Here is a 19,320-nt window from a genome sequence, read left to right as displayed (position 1 = left end):
TCTTTTATTGTATTAATTGTTTGGGAAGAGGAGGAGGGAATGTACTTGTTAACTTGCTTGAGAATGAGTATCAGATCTACAGGCTCATTGTGCTAAATAGGTGTTTAGGTACTTTAATAGCTTCCTTGAATCTTCATTGTACTGATACTAAGGAATGGGACCAGGATGCCTGCTGAGTTTCAGGGTTTTGTATCCTGTGGCATTGTGGCAAAATACAGAAGTGAATTTTAAATGACTTACAAATATACAAATAAATCACACTTTTAAGATGTGCAGTCATAAACATCTCTGAGACTTCAGAATAAATCATTTAACACTATGTATACAAACATTTAACGCTAGCCCTGTCAGACACAGATACTGGATGACTTCAAATACAACTTTTTTGAATACTTTTTAAAATGTTTGGATTTTACTGATTTTGTCTGAGTTTCATTGTTCATTTTGGAATAGACATACCTGTTCCTATTTTTAAAGCGTACAGGGCTGTAGATTGTGTTCTGAAAATTTCTGTGGTGTACAGAAATATATATAGGAACAAGTAATAGGTTTATTCCATGCTGAAAAAAAGAAGAAAGAAAACACAACATTTCGGCCGTGGAGCCTTCTTCAGGTGTGAGCAAGGCTCCACGGCCGAAATGTTGTGTTTTCTTTCTTCTTTTTTCAGCATGGAATAAACCTATTACTTGTTCCTTTGCAGCCTACGCATGCTGATGCAGCTACCCACCTGAAGAAATATATACTGTATATATACAGCCCTTTTCCTGAAATATGTATATGCTGTATGTCAAGACTCTCATGGGATTCTGTTTCTTGCTCATTTCAGCTATGTCAGTCCCTTGTTTCCACCTCCATTGGAGTGGACAAGACCTCCATGGTGCAGCGCATCATCCTGGCCAAGAGGCGTCTGGTCAAGCACATCAACAACCGCGCCAAACTGCTCTCCCTCTGTTCCTGTATCCTTTTCCTGCTCTGCACACTTCTAACCTAGAGCACAGAGGCCGACAGTGGCCTTGGGCATCGCAGAAGTCAGGAGAACAGCACACTCTGCCCCCTGACAGGACAATTCACACTGTTTATTTCAGACATGGGTTTATTTATCAAGAAAGTCCCGCTGAGATTAAGATCGCTTCCTACAGTGAAAACGTGGGAGATCAAGCTTTGTAAAGGAAATTGATTGGAACTGTATACATCCATCTTTCAGTTGAGCATAACATGTAGGGTGGCACAGTGGCACAGTGTTTAGCATTGCTGCCTCAAAGCACTGGGGCTGGTTCTATTCCAGACCTGGGGTGTTATCTGTGTGGGTTTTGTATGTTCTCTGTGTGTTTGCATGGGTTTGGTTCAGGTGTTCTGTTTTTCCCCACAGTCCAAAAACATGCTAGTGGGTTAATTGGCTTCTGGGAAAATTGGCCCTGGTGTGAGTGTGTTTGTCTTCGTCAGCCCTGCAATGGACTGGTGTCCTGTCCAGAGTGTGTCCCATCTTGCTTTCCAGGGTAGGCTCCAGCTCCCCTTTGACCCTGAATTTAATGAAACGGTTAGAAAATGCCTTGATAGTCTTTTTGAATTGCATGAACACCAGTATTCATGCCCCAGCTCTTGCCTAAAATAATTCTGTGGAACCTTAAAATGTGCCTGCTGAGGAACCGTTATGTTGAATATCAGTTCTGTTTAGTTCCCATTTAAAATTCTTTAATAAACAATTTATTCATCTATAATTATAATTATACTATAATCATTTTTACTGTTAGATTAACTATTACTCATTACTTGCTTTTAGTGGTATCTAGTTGTGGTATCTAGCATCTAATTTTTGATAGAAATATATTTCCAGATATATTTTTATTTTTTCAACAATCTTTAAATTTCTCATTGCTCAGATTGCTCAGAATCAGACTACATTGTCTCATCATGCCTTAGGCCAGCAATTCATACACGTTAATTTTATGAGACTTTCTCATTTGGCAGAGGATGTACTATCATGTAACTAATGTCTGAGAATGATATATTTTACCCTTGTGATGATATTCTGTGTTTGAGGTAAAATAATTCCTTCACTTTGTCCTTCAGACATCATTGAGACGTGCCTATTTGTTCTTTGGCGCCACTTAGAGTATTATTTGCTTTACTGTATCCCCTCTGACACCCAGCATTCACTGCTGCCTGCCAGTCACTCTTTTAGTTCCAGAAATCTAAACGGTAAGAAAATGGACAACTCTGTGAGCTTCCACAAACATCTCTTAACTGAATGAGTAGTTAATTCTGCCAAAACGTCACAATCAGGTGTCTTGTCAGTCAATTGTGTTAATTCCTATTAGCAGTTAGCTGAAACCGCCCCAATTGAGAATTTGCAGGATTGTTTTGAGTAACACAAAATGTATACCACTATCTCCCCTGAGAGTTATTGACTGCTCTTTCTTACTTGCAGTGAATACGTTTCACTATTATCCCGTCATTTGTCATAATTTATCTTAGGTGGGCTTTAATGCAGTACTTTGGTTTTCCTCCAGATTCTTTCGGAGTGTTGCCAAACAGCGATATGAGAAGCTTTGGTTTGTCTCGAGTGAGTCAGCAGGATCTGGAGCAGGTGAGAAGCAAAACTAATGTGTAACTGCACTCCAGTATGCCACAGTATTTTACTCTGTAGTTTTTTTGTTTTATATATTCAGTTAAATATTCTGGTCCTCATGTTTTGACTTTGAACTGTATGAGAGCAATTACAAAAGTGAATGATGCTAACGGAGCAGCTGAATTTTGATCTCAAGCTGAATGGTTGCCCTTGACTTGTATTCACTCACAGCTCCACTAAAATGAAGTGTAAAAAATGTGCTACTTCCCTATACCAAGAAGAAACAAATAAAATGAGTGTGGCAGTTTGGAGGTTATTTAAAAAAAAATCAACATTACAGTTACATTACAGGAAAAGTTAAATTAGCCGTTTTCTTAGAAAAAAACAGACTTTATTCTAGCCTGGGCCATATCTCCAGTCGGCTCTGGTCATGGATCCCCAAGAGGGGTTCTGACTTGATTTGTTTCTCTGCTAAACGGCAGAGGTGTCCGTTAGGGAAGCACCACTCCTCCACTTGCTGCTGTTCCTCTTGTGAGGTGCTGTGAGCAGAGAGAAAACAATTAGTGATTCCAAGCAGAGAGGGTTTAAAATTCAAAATGCACAAATCTGTTAAAATAACTCTTCTCACTCTTGAACAAGACCTACTTGGATTACAGCCCGTCAAAGACCTGTCAGTGACAAGCAAGAGTGTTGGCAGACTTGACGTTTTTCACAGGTCCAGAGCAGTATGGGCCTTGAAACACTTTAGCTGATGAGCTTAGTTTGTAAATCCCGTGGAGAGAATCTAAATACAGGCATTTGTCAAACATCTGCTCTTGGTAGTCTTCCAGGCTCTCATTAATTTAAGCGGGCATATTAACATAGCCTGGCACTCTCTCCGACAGTTACAGACAGATGTGGCGTGCAGTTTTGGGGACTCCTTGCAGAAGAAAGTCTTGGATGTGGAGGGGCTATACTGCCAGGTGCGCTCGCGATACACCTTTATCCAGGCCCTCGTGCGACGGATCCGGGGCCTCCTGAGGACCACGAAGGGTTAACTGGCAGCAGCACCATGTGTCACTGAGCGGTAGTTCACCTCCAATGCTTCACTGTTTTCATATTGTTTGAAGAGATCAGTAGATTTATAAAATGCTTTGTCCTTTTTCTAATGTGAAAATAAAATTAACTTTTTAACATCGCCTCCCTTGCCTGGTCTTTAATCTGAGTATATGGGGTGGCAGTGTGAAGCTGGTAATTGTACTTGCAGTAATGCACCGAAATGAAAGCATTCCGAACAGTAAAGTCTAAATCTATTTAATAACTGGATTACTGCTCCTGGTGACCCTCAATCTTCAGGACGGAAGGGGACCACCATCCCATAACTGAATGAATGCCAAAATTGTCTCAATAAGTAAATGAAAAGTAGGTTGGAATGATCACAAGTACAGCGGTTTCCAGCCATGGTCCTGGGCAGAACCTGTCTTGTAGATTTTTTTTTTCCCCTGTTGCGTTCTTAGGTGCAGGCTAGTTCATTTAACTTTTTTTTTATTTGAGGCCTGCTTTGAGCTCTTAAAAAGATGATTGTGTTTTGTATGAAAACTTGTACCATTTTGGAATGTGGCTAGTTAAGATATTAAGTGAAATATAACAAGTTGACTCTCTACCACAGGAACGACTAGTCCTTAGTTTTGGCATTTAATATATTATCATTCCCACCTGTGTCTCTTTATTAAATGCCCATTAAGAGCTGTTTAAAAGAAAAACAAGGAAGCCCACTTTAATGAATGGAGGAAAGGGGGTAAAAATGTACGCATTGACATTCTGTGAAATCAAGGAGCGCAGAAACAGTCAAAACAAGTCTCAACATGCAAACTGATGAAGGCATCACTTTGCAACACTGACAAAAAGCTCCACTGGAGTGAAATCCAGCAGGCAAAGGAGTCCCTCAGTATCAGGATTAGGAACAACTGCACTAGCATCATTATATCGGCAATAGCTGAAGAAAAAAATCGGTTAGGACCTTCAGGTGGTGAAATGGTGAAAATGATCCAGCTAGGAACAAAGCTACAGAGACAGAAAATTTGAATTGTGGCTCTTACAATAGCTTCTACTGCAGAGTGCTGCTAAAGCAAATCCCGTTGTTAAATTGATAATTAGCTGGATCAGTATAACAAAAAAAAAAGGAACTGACTTTAGTTCAGAGGGGGAACCAGGTATTCTCCTATTTCAATTAACATGATCTTGGAGCACTGATTGAAGACAGAAAACAAGAACCAAAGCTCTCCTGGATCTGAGCATAAAGACTGCCGAATGTACACCTCATCTACAACATCGACTTTTAACCTTGATGTGTGACAAGACTACTAAAGCTTTTATAAGAACTGATTGTATTTGGACTTTTATACTTGAAATTCCACTGACATTTTAGTTCTAAAATGGCTTCAAAGGCCCCCAAAAAATGACAATCATGTAATAGTTTATTTTACAAGGTCCACATTTAATCATTGACAGTAAAGTGCATATATTTTCAAATATTTTGGAAAATCAGGACTGCATTTAGTCTTAGTATCTCTTATCTTACATTCAGGTCTCTTTTATTGAAAAGATGCCAGATGTGCTTTGTGTCCCTTTACCTAAAATGACTTTTTTTTTTAAAAGAAGTGTGTGACAGGAACAAAATATACATTTTCGGATATCATTTGACATCTGACAGTAGCAATGATGACATTTTCAGCATTACAATAATAATAAACAATATTATGTAAAAGATGGGAAAAGATCATATCCATTATCAAAATTATGGCATACTGCAAGAATTCTAAACAGAACCATGACAATGTCTCAAGATTCAGGTTTAAAACCAAAATTTACAGGGATTAGTATAATTTAACCTTAAAATGGACACATACTGGGAAAGGAAAAAAGTTATTTCACAGCTCTGACCACAGTTGCTATGACGTTGACAAATTAGACGGGTACAGTAGGAATAAAACACTGGTTTTGTGCTAATTTGTGATCATGCGTGCATTCTATAAATTAAAATAAAATTACAGTATCTTTTAAAAAAATAACATTCTCATTATCAATGTATGTGCCTGACAAAGGTCCTTGATTGTACTTGTGTTTTTATTGTTTCCAGCTCATTAATTTCTGAAAAATTACAGACATTTACAATATTTTACATCTTCCCTGCGATTAAAGAAGAAAGCAAAGTACAACCATCACAACTCAAATTATCAAAATAAATTTTCTAACAAAGAACCTGGAGTTTTCTGCTGTAGGCTGATGATAATGTTACACCTTACGACTGCAGTTAACTCTCATTTCTCACTGTTGGCACTAATTGGCAAATGCTTGTATTTACCAGGATTGAATTCTTTCTGTACAACTGAAGGTCAGGAGTCACTGAAACAATGGCAAAAAACTTATGATCTTAATTATCTTTGCAGTTGACAGTGAACGTTGGTAAGGGTGCTACTTTACAATTAATGGAAACAGTTTCACATTTAATAAAAAAGAATATTAAGACAAAACTTACTAGGTTAGTAGCACGGTGATTCAAGGACAAAGGCAGAGGCTCAGTATCTGTTTTATTCAGCCCCTGCTAATATGGCAGGGCCTATGCTTAACCCTTCTATTACTCTACAGATCTGTTTTATTTCACACTGGGTTTACCTTCTAAATGCTGTATTAGTTTTTGGCATTTCAGACTTTGAGGTCATAAACCTATAAATGTTTCAATATAATTTTGTATACAAAAACAAAGCCCTGAACTGTATGTGGTTTGTGGAATTAAATATTTTCATTTGGCTGTTTCATTTGTAATGTAACATTCTGTTACAGCCGGTCTGGAGAACAGTTAATAAGCCAAGGTGATACAAACCTCTCCAAAGCTGAAGTTAGCCATTGACATTGCATTGTGATACATACTGTATATGATACAAAAGAAGGTTGATTAAAAAATCAATATGACCGGAAACAACAGACGTACCCAAATTCTGAACACAACAGGATGGTTTATGGATGCATATGCAGGGAACAATGCTTTATGAATCATATAACATTTACAGACGCGTAAATTAGTCACCATGGGGACAATTTCTAACCAACCCTGTGTTTTCTTTAAAAGCCACACTGCTTTGTATTCTTTTAATGGATAGCACCAGCTACTGTCATTCGTCTCAAAAGGTACATTTTAAGTAAAACAGAAAGATTCATAGGAGTCGGTTCAGCCTCCTTCATGGAACAGCTGTCTGTTGTTACTGTGTTTATCCAACATGGAAAGCTCATCTTTACACATACTGTATCATATTGTCTTTAGGAGAGGTAACAGAGCATTTAAAATTCCAGGTGACCACATCTGTTTCCTGTGCATTTTACATCGTTGATGAATCAAGTAAGAAAACGGATATGACTGAAAAAACATGGCTTACTTATTCTATAGTGAGAACTCATGCCTCACATACAGTATTTCTACTATGCGTTTTATTACAAATATCTTGAACTTGATCAATTTTTCTCCATGGTTATTTGAAATTCATTTGGTTTTGAATAGAGCTTAGTGATGAGTAGGAAGTCAAGGATGAAACCTACAACAGAGTTTATCCACTTTTAAGCATGAAAGGTGCTTGGAATATATGACAATTCATCTGTTACTTTCCAGTGAAGAATTAAGTCCAAACTCCACTCTTTCAAAAGGAAATCCTTTCAACATATTTACAGTTGTGGTCATATCGAAGAAGATACAATGGGTCCTCCTTTAGAAAGAGATGAGCAAAATCTACATCTATATATTAAATGCTTGTTTTCTTTGACATATCTATACTGATTTGCATGACTAATGAGAGCGGGTGCTTGTGTTGAACAATTTGTTCACTGAAGCACCAAAAAACAAAGAACAGAGATAGATCTCTTGCTTTAAAACAGGCACTGTCTCCATTCGTCACTGTCCAGGCTATGTTTGGGTTTGCTCGATGTATGAAGGATGCAACAAACACAGCCACAGCAAATTCCACGTCCCAGGTGAAAGAATGCATTTTGAAAGTCTTGCATTTTGCAGTTTCCAATCCACGTTTCTAGTGTTAAATCTTGTAAAACAGGTCCTGCTTATGGCAATGGGGGACTGTACTGTTCGAACTGCAGTGGAGAAAAAGCTTCTTGTCTGGAGAAGGAAAGCCTGCCTTATTAGTGCCACAGGTTAAGATCAGAGGCTGTCTGCCCTGCTGTCCTGGGACCCTGCCGATTCCAGATTCTGTTCAGGCTGGATTGGCTCTGAAACCTCCCCTGTGACTGCCACCTTAATCACCCTCAGCCACTTCTGTTTCAGCTCCTCCGATTCTGCCGCAAAGCTGTGCACTGACTTGGACTGGGTCAGTTTGAAACTGGCAGGCATGTCCATGTGTTTTGGATTTTCGTCCACCGCATACCCCAAGAGAGGAATCGTAGACTGGGCTTTCACATCCTGAAAGACAGGAGCAGGACAATAATATGAGAATTTCACAAAATTCTTTGGAATGATCATCCATCCATTCTTTTTATAACCACTTCATCCAATTCCAGGTTGCAGGGAAGCCGGCAAGCAATAGGCACAACGTGGGGTACACTCTGGGCGGGACACAAGTCCATCACAGGGCACACACAATCACGCACACACTCAGATCAGGGCCAATTTTGCCTGAAGGCAATTAATCTTCAAGGATGTCTTTGGACTCTGAGAGGAAACTGGGGCACCCAATGAAAACCCACACAAACATAGAGAGAACACACAAACTCCACACAGATAGCAGCCCTGGTCTGGAATTGAACTCCAGCAACTGCAAGCAGCAATGTTAACCACTGCACCACCGTGAAAATGTGTGTAAATTATTTTTTCACTATAGTTTTCACTATAGTGTAGGAAATCTACAGCATAGTAAGGGTACCCTTTTGCCGAAGCTGTTACTGATGTCAGAAGCAGTATGCTGATTTGGTGTTTCTCACGTAAATATTTTTAGTTGCCGAGTCTTAGTTAACTGTCTGGGGGTCAATGTGATAATAACATTAGATAAACATCAAATATTTACCTAAAAATGAAATCCCTAACATCATATAAGTTAATCAGATATTTCCTATTCATTGATTTTCCAAATATAAATCAACGATATGTTGGGGAAAATACTGTACCTACAGTATCTTTCAGGCTTCACATTAATATACAGTATATTTTTGGAAAGTAAATATGTTTACAGTAAATGTAGCACACACTAATCATACCCAACACAATGTACTGGACTATACAGATTTATAACTGCACAGAATATATCTGCATGAACAGTCAGTAGGTCATTTACTCTTTATAAGCTCTCTTTATAAACTCTTTTTCAGCCCATTATTGGAGTAGTGGTAAGTGTTATAGAAGCATCAAGGCATGTACTTACAGTTTCTTCCTGTAAACAGTCAGAATATTGAAATCTACCTCTTTGACTGAATTAATGTCTTTGTATTGGAGCATACATGCCAACAGCATTTCATTGTGCGTATGACAAAAAAAACTGAACCCTGAAGCGGAGGAACTATCTGATTAAATGTAAAATGATAACTTTCTGCTCTGACATTTTATGATGCTGATCAAAAATCAGGGTCAGATTACCACAGGCTGATGTGTTCATACCTGCTCCATTTTAATGTATGATTTCAAACCAGTCCCTGGGTGCACTAGCATGATCTCAGTTTGTTCATTCTAATTTCATGGGAAAATGTACTGCAGCCATTGTGGTAAGAATGTAAGAGATGAAAGACAAGAAATAATTCAAGTGAAAGTGAGACTCTGATTTAATCTTTGATCGTGCAGTGAAGAGTAAAGTGAAGGAATTCTAGAGATTATTGGACTGGGCAAGTCAACGGCAATAAAATATTACCTGCGGTGCTCCATACAAATACAAGACAAATGCCTCCTTCTTAGGAATAACACACCACACTTTCTGCCACGGTTTGGTCTTCTCAGAGTATTGCAGGAACCCACAGATGATGCTGTTGCCGGAGAACTGGGCTGCTTCAATCTTTAAAAGGACATTAACATCAAATCAGTAAAGGACAACAATTGTTCTGTCCAGTGTAACCCCAATAAACTATTGAGAAATGGGGGCTGTAACCTCTCATTGCAAAAACATGCATCAGCATTCGAATCCAAATATGAAGGTATTAAGCTTCTTCATTGGCATAAACAAATTGTACAACTATAGTACATAGCCATTGATATTAATAAATAATATTTCAGTCTCAAAATATTGCCATTGCAGCCATGCAATCATTTTTCACATTCATTTTTATCATATTATATACCACATGTAGACTGCCCTGGTCCGGAAGCACCAGATTTCTGCAGATTCTAGATGAACCTTTCAATTGGTACCTAACCTGAGTCAGTCTCACAGTTGATTTGACTTCATACCCACTTAATTTGCTCAATTAAGTCATATCAAGGACTCAATGATGAGGATTGCTTATCCCTGGCAAAGACTCATCTTCAGATATGCACATGAAACATGTAAACTCCAAACAGACATGTGTCCGAGGCAGGAATCGAACCTCTGACTCCAGAGCTGTGAGGTAGCAGGTTAACAACCACACTACAATGAAGAGTTTCATTCCATAAAGAAAGAGCAGGATACCACAATTAAAATGTTTTTTTTGTAAATCTGTCAGATATTTAAACAGAAGGCAAGCAAAAATGTAGAACAATAAATACTCAGTTCTATACATTGTTATTATTATTGAAAGAAGAGTGGTCTTTGTGTTAGAACATCATAGATTTTGAGTCAGTGCTGAAGATAAGTTTCCTCATATCAGCAAAGCACAGTCAAGACTACCTTCAGTGCAGCTATTGACAATTTTCAATGCAGATATTACAAATGATGACACCAGCCTCTCCCCAAACCTTTTCCAAATGAAATATGGGATATTAATATACTGTAATAAATTCCACAATAAAAAAATATTCAGAATCTAACTACATACTTGATATTTAATATAACAGGATTATATTTACTGGCTTTTGTGTATGGAGACAGAAACCAGGTTATTGCCAGTGGAAACAACTTTTATTGAGCTTCTAAATACTTTCCAGGATTCTCAAAGTAACACTATTTACCTTTTATTTAGCCTTTACAGGGTACAACTGTAAATTCTTCTTTAAAAACAACACTTCTTTTCAATGCCAAAAATTCACTCACCTCTAAGATTCCTTTCTTTTTACCATCGTTCTTCTCCTCACTGTCGGTGTGCCCTGTTAGAATTAAGTAACAGTCCTTGCAGACTTTGTTCATTTTGTTGCCATCATACTCCAGCTGGGCTTTGTAGTCAGAGCACTTCCAGCACACCACCTACAATGGAAAACCATGCTGTTGCAATGGCAGTCACACCACTGAATGCTCCGAGTTCTGTGACAGAAGCTTCAGAGGCTGCAGTCTGAGGCCTTCTAAAAGAAAAATGTTACTGACAGCATCAACCCCTGACCTCACTTAAAATCTGCAATGTTATTCTTGAGCTTGAATCCTGTAAACATACTTGTAGACACAATATTGGTTATGTAGCCTATGTAGTGTACTTTCACATCTTGTGAATATAATAATGCATTAATCATAATCACAAACTATCAACTTAACCATCTATCCATTATCAGAAAGCTTTATCAGAAAGGTGCTTTTCCTGTTGTGTTGTGCTAACCCAAAGCTGTAACATTTCTCCCTCACTAACTAGTGTAACGAATACGCCCCTGCATATAACAGCCCAGGCTGGGAGAGTTCTCCTTTAGCTCAGCTGGGAAGTTCCCTGTTGCGTGACACCGGAGACCCGGGCTCGTGCCCAGGCACTGAGGGACGAACTGGCAAAGCAGGAGTGGCGAGGGTGAAAACTCCAAAAACCGTTACACTAGCAAGACAAAATTGCAAATCCAGAATCGGCATTTCATTAATTCCATACAGATATACATGCATTGGATGAGGGAGATCTATTTTGTGTCCTTGCAAACTCCTCTCAATAAAAGAAAAACAGGGAAGAACTGAAAAAGCCCGTGCTGAGATAACTAGGCATTACATTCGAAAATAGCAAAAATGCCACTGATTATGTCTTTTGTGACACATGCCGAGCCAGAACATTTCATTGCCTCACACCCAACGGTTTGTTACTTACATAACCACAGGCCCGACAGTGATGCCTTCTTCGAGTCAGTGCGTTAAACTGCTCCCTGCACTTCATGCACATTGTCACCTCATTGTCCCGTATCCACCTTGGGGCTCTCTTCCCCAACTCTGCCATCTTGAAACAGGAAAATATTGCTTTTAGATTCTACACCAAACAAAAAAAAAGTGAACTTATCTCCAGCATCCAAAAGAGTAGTACAGACCTACAGGTTGGGAATGATTAGCACAGCCAGTGCATCATAATTCAAACTGAAGACCAAGATGGGATCACTTGAGATGAGCCAGAACACAACCTCAAATAGAGGCCACTCAGAACATAAGGAAAGGTAACAAATGAAAAGTCTTTTGCCCATCTTGCTTTTACGGCTGCTAGTAGCTTGAATTGCCAATAATCCCATCTAGATTTTTGTAAAAACTGTCTCTGTCACCTTTAGACAGTTTTACAATATTTACATATTATGGAGATCAATGAATATCAGCTATCCATTTCTCAGCTGTCTAAAAATATCTAACCTGTAAACATAGCTAACCAGATCAACATACAAAACACTTACAGAAACTTCACCAGAGTGGTCCTCATATTCTTTAGCTATTGCAGATTTGAAAGTCTCATTTTTCTGCTGGAATATTTCTATAGTTTCCTGGAAGGCCTGAAAAACACAAGGACGAGCACATATACTTGAACACTCCAAAAAACGGAAAAATCAAATTGATAATACGGCTTCATTCACAGTCCATAAAACGGTACTGTTTGTCATGAAGCCGGCTTCATTTTTTTGTGGTCAGTGGAATCTGCAGAGAACAGGGAATACCAATAAACTAAAAACCAACAAACATACTTAATCTGTGTGATGAGTGCAACATAGTGATTTCATGTATATCACATCACATCATCCATGAACTGCTTATCCAATTCAGGGTCACAGGTGACCCGGAGCCTATCCCAGGAACACTGTGTGCAAGTTACACCCTGAGCCAGACAGCAGTCCATTCCAAGGCACACACACACAAACACACACACACACTCACACCAGAACCGATTTTTTACAGAAGCCAAGTAGCATACCAGTACAGTATGTCTTTGGACTGGGGGAGGAAACTGGAGCATCCAGAATAAACCCATAAGGACATGGAGAGGACATACAAACTCCACATAAATAGCAACCCAGAGACTGAATGGAAGAGCCCCAGTGCTGTGAGGCAGCAATGCTAATCACAAGGCCACTATGCCACCCAGAATTAATGTTTATCTAGCATGATCTTTAGAACCATAACACTTATGGATAGCCTATCTTGTGCTTGAGTATAGTCAAATTCACTTGATATCAAAACAAAAAAAAAAGCACAACCATAAAAGTATTTCTTTCAGAGTTTTTGCATGCCAAAATATATTTTCATAGCTTCTGAAAACCCTCTTAAAATAATAACATCAGAAAGGTTACCGGCAAGAGGAAGCCTTTCTCGTTTGTTTGGTAGCTAATGAAAGCCTCTTTTTCATATAAAACTTGCAGTACTAGCCACATTTGTAATAGTTACTCAGACAAAAAATAGATTTTCACCTCAATAAATATTACTAAAAGTGACAGAAATACCTTTATCCAGTCCACCTTGTCTTGCTCAGAGCTAAAAAAATAAAATACAGCATTCATTATGATTTCTATAGTAATGGCACAACATAGGTCACTTTGCACTAGATCCACAAACAAGGAATTACTGAAATGTTAATACTGTTCTCTCAAAACCAGAGAACACCATGGACATTACATTTCAGAAGGTTATGCTTTTGATCTGGGCAAATTAGTTCTTGCACACATCCTGACTACGTAAGTCATCATTCAGTAGCTGCAAGCAGACAGCAAGCAGAATGACAAGTGACAGTTTTTAATATGGTGCCTTTCTGTCTTTGAATAGCAGTCAATTAATAATTATTAATAATTATACTAAGATCAATCACCAAACAGTTACAGTATCTTTCAGTGCTGAATGCCATTAGACAAAAAAAACACCAAATTTCTAACTCTTAATAGAAATAATGGTAATGGATAGAAACCAGAAGCCTTTGAGAGAAAAAAATGCATATTTTTGTTGAAATGAGGCTCATATAAACAGCTCTTATAATTCTTAGTTTTTTGACAACACAGCTGAAGTTGTTCTAAGAGTGTTATGCATTACCTGCTTAGAATGGAAGTCGTTAAGTCACAAATATTATTTGTGAAACTACTCATTTGAAAATGATAGCTCATCTGTATTTATGTATGATAGGTACAATTTGTAGCAAATTATCTCATGACTCACTAAAATTTGCTTCAAAGATTTGCTTTCAGTCTTTTCTTGTGCCTGAGACAGAAGTAGGTTAACTTGCATACTTTAGTAGAAACTTTAGTGTCTAGGACAATAAAGTGATTAAGTATGATGGTAACCCCCATCATACGTAATCAGCAAATTTGAATAGTTTATGTTTTTTCCCTTTATTTTTTCCAGCTTGTGTTCCTTGCCTGGTCTTAACCTGGTACTAAGTGTTCTAGAAAAGGTTGAAGGCCAGGAGTCTCACCTGGCCTGCAGCTCCAGAGTCCTCTCTTTGCCAGACACCTGGAAGGTGTGGGGATAGTCTTCATTGGATGTCTCTACCACCTTCATGCCTTCGATGCCTATCCTAGTTCGCACCGTGAACTTCTGTCCCACCAAGCTGAACTTTGGCACACAGTACAGCAGCATGTTATTGAACTGCAAAAAAGGGATCAGATACACATATTGCTTTAATACACATTTAAATCTTTTGGATTTTTATACTTCCCAATTCATCTTACAAGGACGTTGTAACATCCAGCACATTGGATTTGAAATGAAACAATGACTATGTGGTTAAAGCTCAGAATGTCAGCTTTAATTCGAGGGTATTTACGTCTATATTGGGTGAACCCTTTTCATACAGTGCATAGTCATCCCATTTTAGGGGACCATAAGTCATTGGACAATTGGCTGCTCAGTTGTTTCTTGGCCAGCTGTGTGTTGTTGCATCATTAGTTCATGCACAAGAGAGCTAACAAAAGGTCTAGATTTGATTCTAGATGTGGCATTTGCATCTGGAGTCTGTTGTTGTTGTCTCTCAACATGAGGACCAAAGAAGTGTTAATGCCATTAAAGCAGGCCATCATGAGGCTGCAAAATCAGAATAAATCAATCAGAGACATAGCCAAAACATTAGGTGTGTCAAAATCAATTGTTTGGTACATTGTCAAGAACGCACTGGTGAGCTTAGCAGTAGCAAACGGCCTGGTAGACCATGGAAGACCGAATAATACTTCCGATCGTGTAGAAAAAAACCTTTTTCGACTGTCGAACAGGTCAGCAACACTCTCCAGGATGTACAGTAGGCATAGATGTGTCAAAGACTACAATAAAGAGAAGAATACACCAGCATAATCTAAGAGGGTTCACCACAAGATGCAAACCACTGGTAAGAAAGGGCAGTTTACAGTTTGCTAAAAAGTACATAAAAAACCCTCTAGAGTTCTGGGACAAAGCCTTATGGACAGATGAGATAAAGATTTACCTGTACCAGAGTAATGGAAAGAGAAAAGTATGGAGAAAAAAATGGAACTGCTCATGATCCAAAGCATACCACCTCATCTGTGAAACATGGTGAAGCCATGGTGTCATGGCTTAGGCATGTATGGCTGTCAATGGAACTGGCTTACTTGTCTTTATTGATGATGTGACTGCAGACGGCAGCAGCAGGATGAATTCTGAAGTGTACAGAAGCATCTTATCTGCTCAGATCCAACCAAATGCTTCAAAACTGATTGGATGGTGCTTCACCTTGCAGCAGTACAATGACCCCAAACATACTGCTAAAGCAACTATGGAGTTTTTCAGGACCAAAAAGTGGAATATTTTTGACTGGCCAAGTCAATCACCCGACCTGAATCCCACTGAGCATGCATTTCACTTACTGAAGACAAGACTGAAAGCAAAAAGCCCCCGAAACAAGCAGGAACAGAAAATGGCTGAATTACAGGCCTGGCAGAGCATCACCAGGAAAGATATCCAATGTCTGGTGATGTCAATGGGTCGCAGACTTCAGGTAGCCATCAATTGCAAAGGATGTGCAAATATGCCAAATGTTATTTACAATTATGTTAATGTGTCCAATTACTTTTGGTCCCATGAACTAGCTGCACTTTAACCTCATAGTCATTGTTTTATTTCAAACCCAACGTGCTGGAGTACAGAGCCAAAACAGCAAAAATTGTGTCACTGTCCAAATACTTATGGTCTGCACTGTATATGAGTATATAATTTCCCTGTGTGTGAAGACGATATTACAACCCAAGGCTCCAGCTGTCAGCACTTCTCTCTGCAGAACACAACAAATTTAAAGCAGCCTCAGCCTCTTTGAACAAGCTGCTCCACGTCAGTGAACTGAAGGACATAAAACATAAATCTTATGGAAATCAAGAACGAAAGCCGGTTAAGCTGCTCTCCTGCCTGACTCACCAGAAACAAGTAGCGCTCCATGGCAGAGGTGTTGCGAGCCGCCAGCTTCAGTATCTGACCTTCTTTAATAAACTCATTGGAAGCATTCACAATGTCTTCCTCCTCGCCCAGCATCTCGTATATCTCCAAGAGCTTCTTCAGATTATCCTGCACAGACACAACGAGCAGAATTGGCCTTTGTACAGGGGGAGGTTTTAGGACTTTCAACTGCAGAAGGAAGATCTGCTCTCCACTTTCTGAGCACAGAGGTTTAAAGGCCCAAAACCGGCAAGAGATAATTTAAGGGCACATTTTAGGAAAACATTCAGTTTTGTTTTTGGAAAATTAGCTGTCGTGTATTTGGAATTTGAAAATATACAGTACATTGCAGTTCTCAAAAACATAGCAGCATTGTCCTGTAATTCATGAAAATGTTTTCACCTGGCTTGCAAATCTATTTCTAAATTGTACTATTCTCTGAGAGTTTCAGACTTCTGTTAATAACTATGTCATGTCAAAGATACTTATATGAGTTTATAGCTCAGAGAATTATTTTCATTTTGGTGCTATGTACCTACCGATTTCCGAATGGCACTGTTAGAGTGTGTGGCAGCCATGGCAATAATTTCAAGAGATTCTGTGTGAGAAAATAGAATTAGAAAACTCATAATACCATAATTAAATCTTACTAGCAAAAAAAAAGCCTCGGGCTTTTAATTATAAATGAGAAAAAAGGATCTTAATCTCATTTAACTATAAACTGACATTAAATTGCTGAACTGGTGAATCCAGGATCCTCTGAGCCTTTGGAAAAACACTGACTACTGTGATTTGCCAGGTGTCTTTAGAATTGCATCTTCTCCAAACTGCAATAACTCTTCCATAAAGCACTGTGGACTTTAAAGTCTGCCAAAGAACACCAGGATCTGTGGTTTCTCAGTCTCCTCATGTAGTACAAGAGCCGCAGCCATAAAACCTAGTCTTAAAATACTGGTAATTCCAAATTGGGTGGGTATATAACAAGATAACAAAGATAACAAGACTGCTGAGACTCTATTTATCGTCATTAATCTCAGACCCATCTCCGTCTCGATGTAGAATGACTGCAAAAGTGCAGCGTGGAATGGAAATAACTGAGATGATCCTGTAGATTCATGGCAGAACCCGCGGCCTCTGATGACCTTCATGGGAGGTGTGACATGAGAGATGGCACACTAAAAGAAGCGAGACAAAGGCGAGCAGGTGGCTCTCACTTTCGGCGTCATTGCGGTCAGGGGAGTCCCGAGGGAGCTTCTTCAGGTAGTCCTTGAGCAGCATCTCGTATCGGGGTACCCTCTGCACCGGCTCCAGCATGTGGTGCTGCAGGGTGAGGTTCCCACATACTTCCTGTTTCTGGTACAGAAGAGCGAGAGCATTATGTCAGCACACACTCTTGGTACCTGCATAGCCACTTCACAGCTGTGACCTACAGTATTCTACCCAATGCAAAGAATTCTGACTACAGACAACAAAACACAATGTGCCAAAACTAGTACTTTCTACAGTATATGTTCTCTAGAATCTTATAGCAATGTCTCCAAAACTATTTCACCACTCAAAGTGTCTCTGATGCAGGTTTGCCTAGTAAGCAGCTTTGGGGGAACCTATTCTCCCCCTGTTGCATAACAGTCAGCAGTACTTTATTTCAGGTAGATTGTCAAGCATGTCAAATCATGTCTCATCAGCACCTACTGTAGGTGGTATTGCTTACAGCACACAGGAAGAACCGTTCAGCTGTCTGTAATGTCACAGAACATTGTCATGCAATTTGACACTAACAGGAGACAGACTGAGCAGCAGTAAACCATTGGACAGGAAAAAAAAATCTCATTTCTATTAATGTTTCTATATTTCAGTAGAAATGGGAACCACAGTAATAGAAGCAAGAACATTAATAACAAGTTCATCAGTATTGTAGAAGCAATGTTGATAGTAATAGTTATAATAATGATGGTTAAAACTGGAACAACAGTTGTAAAAGCAGAGGTATCAGCGTCACACTAACAAATAACTGCACTGGGGAGGCTTGGTGCTTTGAATTTGGGTCATCATGCTAAGGTGGATTTACCTGGATATCCTGAATGATGGCTTTAAACTGAGGTGATCGGTCTGTCCACATTTTTAAGAGTTCCATGGCATGGTCAAAATTCTTGACATATTCCGCATACATTTTGAGAAAAGGTGTCAGCTTCAGAAGGATGTCACCAATCCTTGGTGTTGAATTCCTTCAGAGGGAAAGGGAAATGAGGTACGCTGTCAGTATACTTCAGTGCAACACTTAAAACAAAAGCTGTTACAATTTCAAAAGCTGAATGTTCAAGATCATGGTTTTGTGTTGACTCACAATATAGTACCACATAATTCCTTTATTTCATTTTCATCATAAAACAAGCAAAAATAATTGATTATCCACAGTTGCTAGTTCACGCCCGGATAATGTCACTAGCTGACTGCGATCAGGATTCCTCATACTGTACTGTGCAACAAAATACCATCATGGTAAAAGATGGCAATAGTTGTCCAGCACTCTAAACAACTTTCAGTGGCATCCGTGAAAGATGTACTGCTTTTCCAGTTCTTGTAATGTGTCAAATGACGGATGGCTGTTTCATGGATTCCTGCCTGCATCATGTCACTAGCCGACTGTGACAAGGACTAGATGCAAAATTCACCAAGTGCCACCAAGGGAAGAATCTGGTTATTCAGCCAAGTTTCACTTGGATCGCAGTAACACAGCAACTTCGGCACCTAGCCAGGCACTTACAAAGCATACACTTCTGTCATTGGGGGACATATCTCTGCTCCAGTCAATGCTGAACTTCACATACGGTGGCTGTATTGCCTATGATGTGGGCAAAGATTTATGGTTGGAAGGTGGGCAGGTCAGAGAAATCTGCCGAAGCTTACTCATCCTCATGCAAGTCAAGATGTGAACCACATACTGTACAACTGACAATTCCATTTTGGGTGGGTATAACAAAAATATTTTGCAATTCTAAATTTACAGAAAAAGAAATGCATGCCCATTTGTCTTCTTCACTTTCTCTTAAGAAACATGATGTAAACTCAAAGGCATTG

At 39.1% G+C, this 19,320-nt stretch overlaps 2 protein-coding genes across 6 annotated transcripts in view; one reads left to right on the top strand and one right to left on the bottom strand.

Moving 5' to 3' along the window:
* Positions 1 to 3,742, top strand: part of nup205 (nucleoporin 205) — a 63,360-nt gene extending 59,618 nt beyond the window's left edge. Inside the window, exons 40-43 of the mRNA XM_088924098.1 lie at positions 827 to 956; positions 2,071 to 2,199; positions 2,511 to 2,587; positions 3,454 to 3,742. Of these exons, the coding sequence (XP_088780224.1) occupies positions 827 to 956; positions 2,071 to 2,199; positions 2,511 to 2,587; positions 3,454 to 3,606 (489 nt within the window). The 3' untranslated portion in view covers positions 3,607 to 3,742. The remainder of the gene's footprint in view (positions 1 to 826; positions 957 to 2,070; positions 2,200 to 2,510; positions 2,588 to 3,453) is intronic.
* Positions 3,743 to 5,036: 1,294 nt separating this feature from the next.
* Positions 5,037 to 19,320, bottom strand: part of fgd4a (FYVE, RhoGEF and PH domain containing 4a) — a 128,874-nt gene continuing 114,590 nt past the window's right edge. For all 5 annotated transcript variants that reach the window (XM_088924043.1, XM_088924046.1, XM_088924047.1 and 2 more), the window contains 11 exons: positions 18,311 to 18,467; positions 17,457 to 17,595; positions 16,782 to 16,840; positions 16,225 to 16,371; positions 14,279 to 14,451; positions 13,320 to 13,350; positions 12,282 to 12,377; positions 11,717 to 11,842; positions 10,759 to 10,908; positions 9,445 to 9,585; positions 5,037 to 8,009 (listed from right to left, as the gene is read on the bottom strand). In XM_088924043.1, coding sequence (XP_088780169.1) covers positions 7,752 to 8,009; positions 9,445 to 9,585; positions 10,759 to 10,908; positions 11,717 to 11,842; positions 12,282 to 12,377; positions 13,320 to 13,350; positions 14,279 to 14,451; positions 16,225 to 16,371; positions 16,782 to 16,840; positions 17,457 to 17,595; positions 18,311 to 18,467 — 1,477 coding nt within the window. In that variant the 3' untranslated portion in view covers positions 5,037 to 7,751. The remainder of the gene's footprint in view (positions 8,010 to 9,444; positions 9,586 to 10,758; positions 10,909 to 11,716; positions 11,843 to 12,281; positions 12,378 to 13,319; positions 13,351 to 14,278; positions 14,452 to 16,224; positions 16,372 to 16,781; positions 16,841 to 17,456; positions 17,596 to 18,310; positions 18,468 to 19,320) is intronic.

Source organism: Atractosteus spatula, chromosome 8 (assembly GCF_055471065.1).
Source record: "Atractosteus spatula isolate fAtrSpa1 chromosome 8, fAtrSpa1.hap1, whole genome shotgun sequence".
Lineage (NCBI taxonomy): Eukaryota > Metazoa > Chordata > Actinopteri > Semionotiformes > Lepisosteidae > Atractosteus > Atractosteus spatula.
This window is presented reverse-complemented; position numbering and strand designations above follow the sequence as displayed.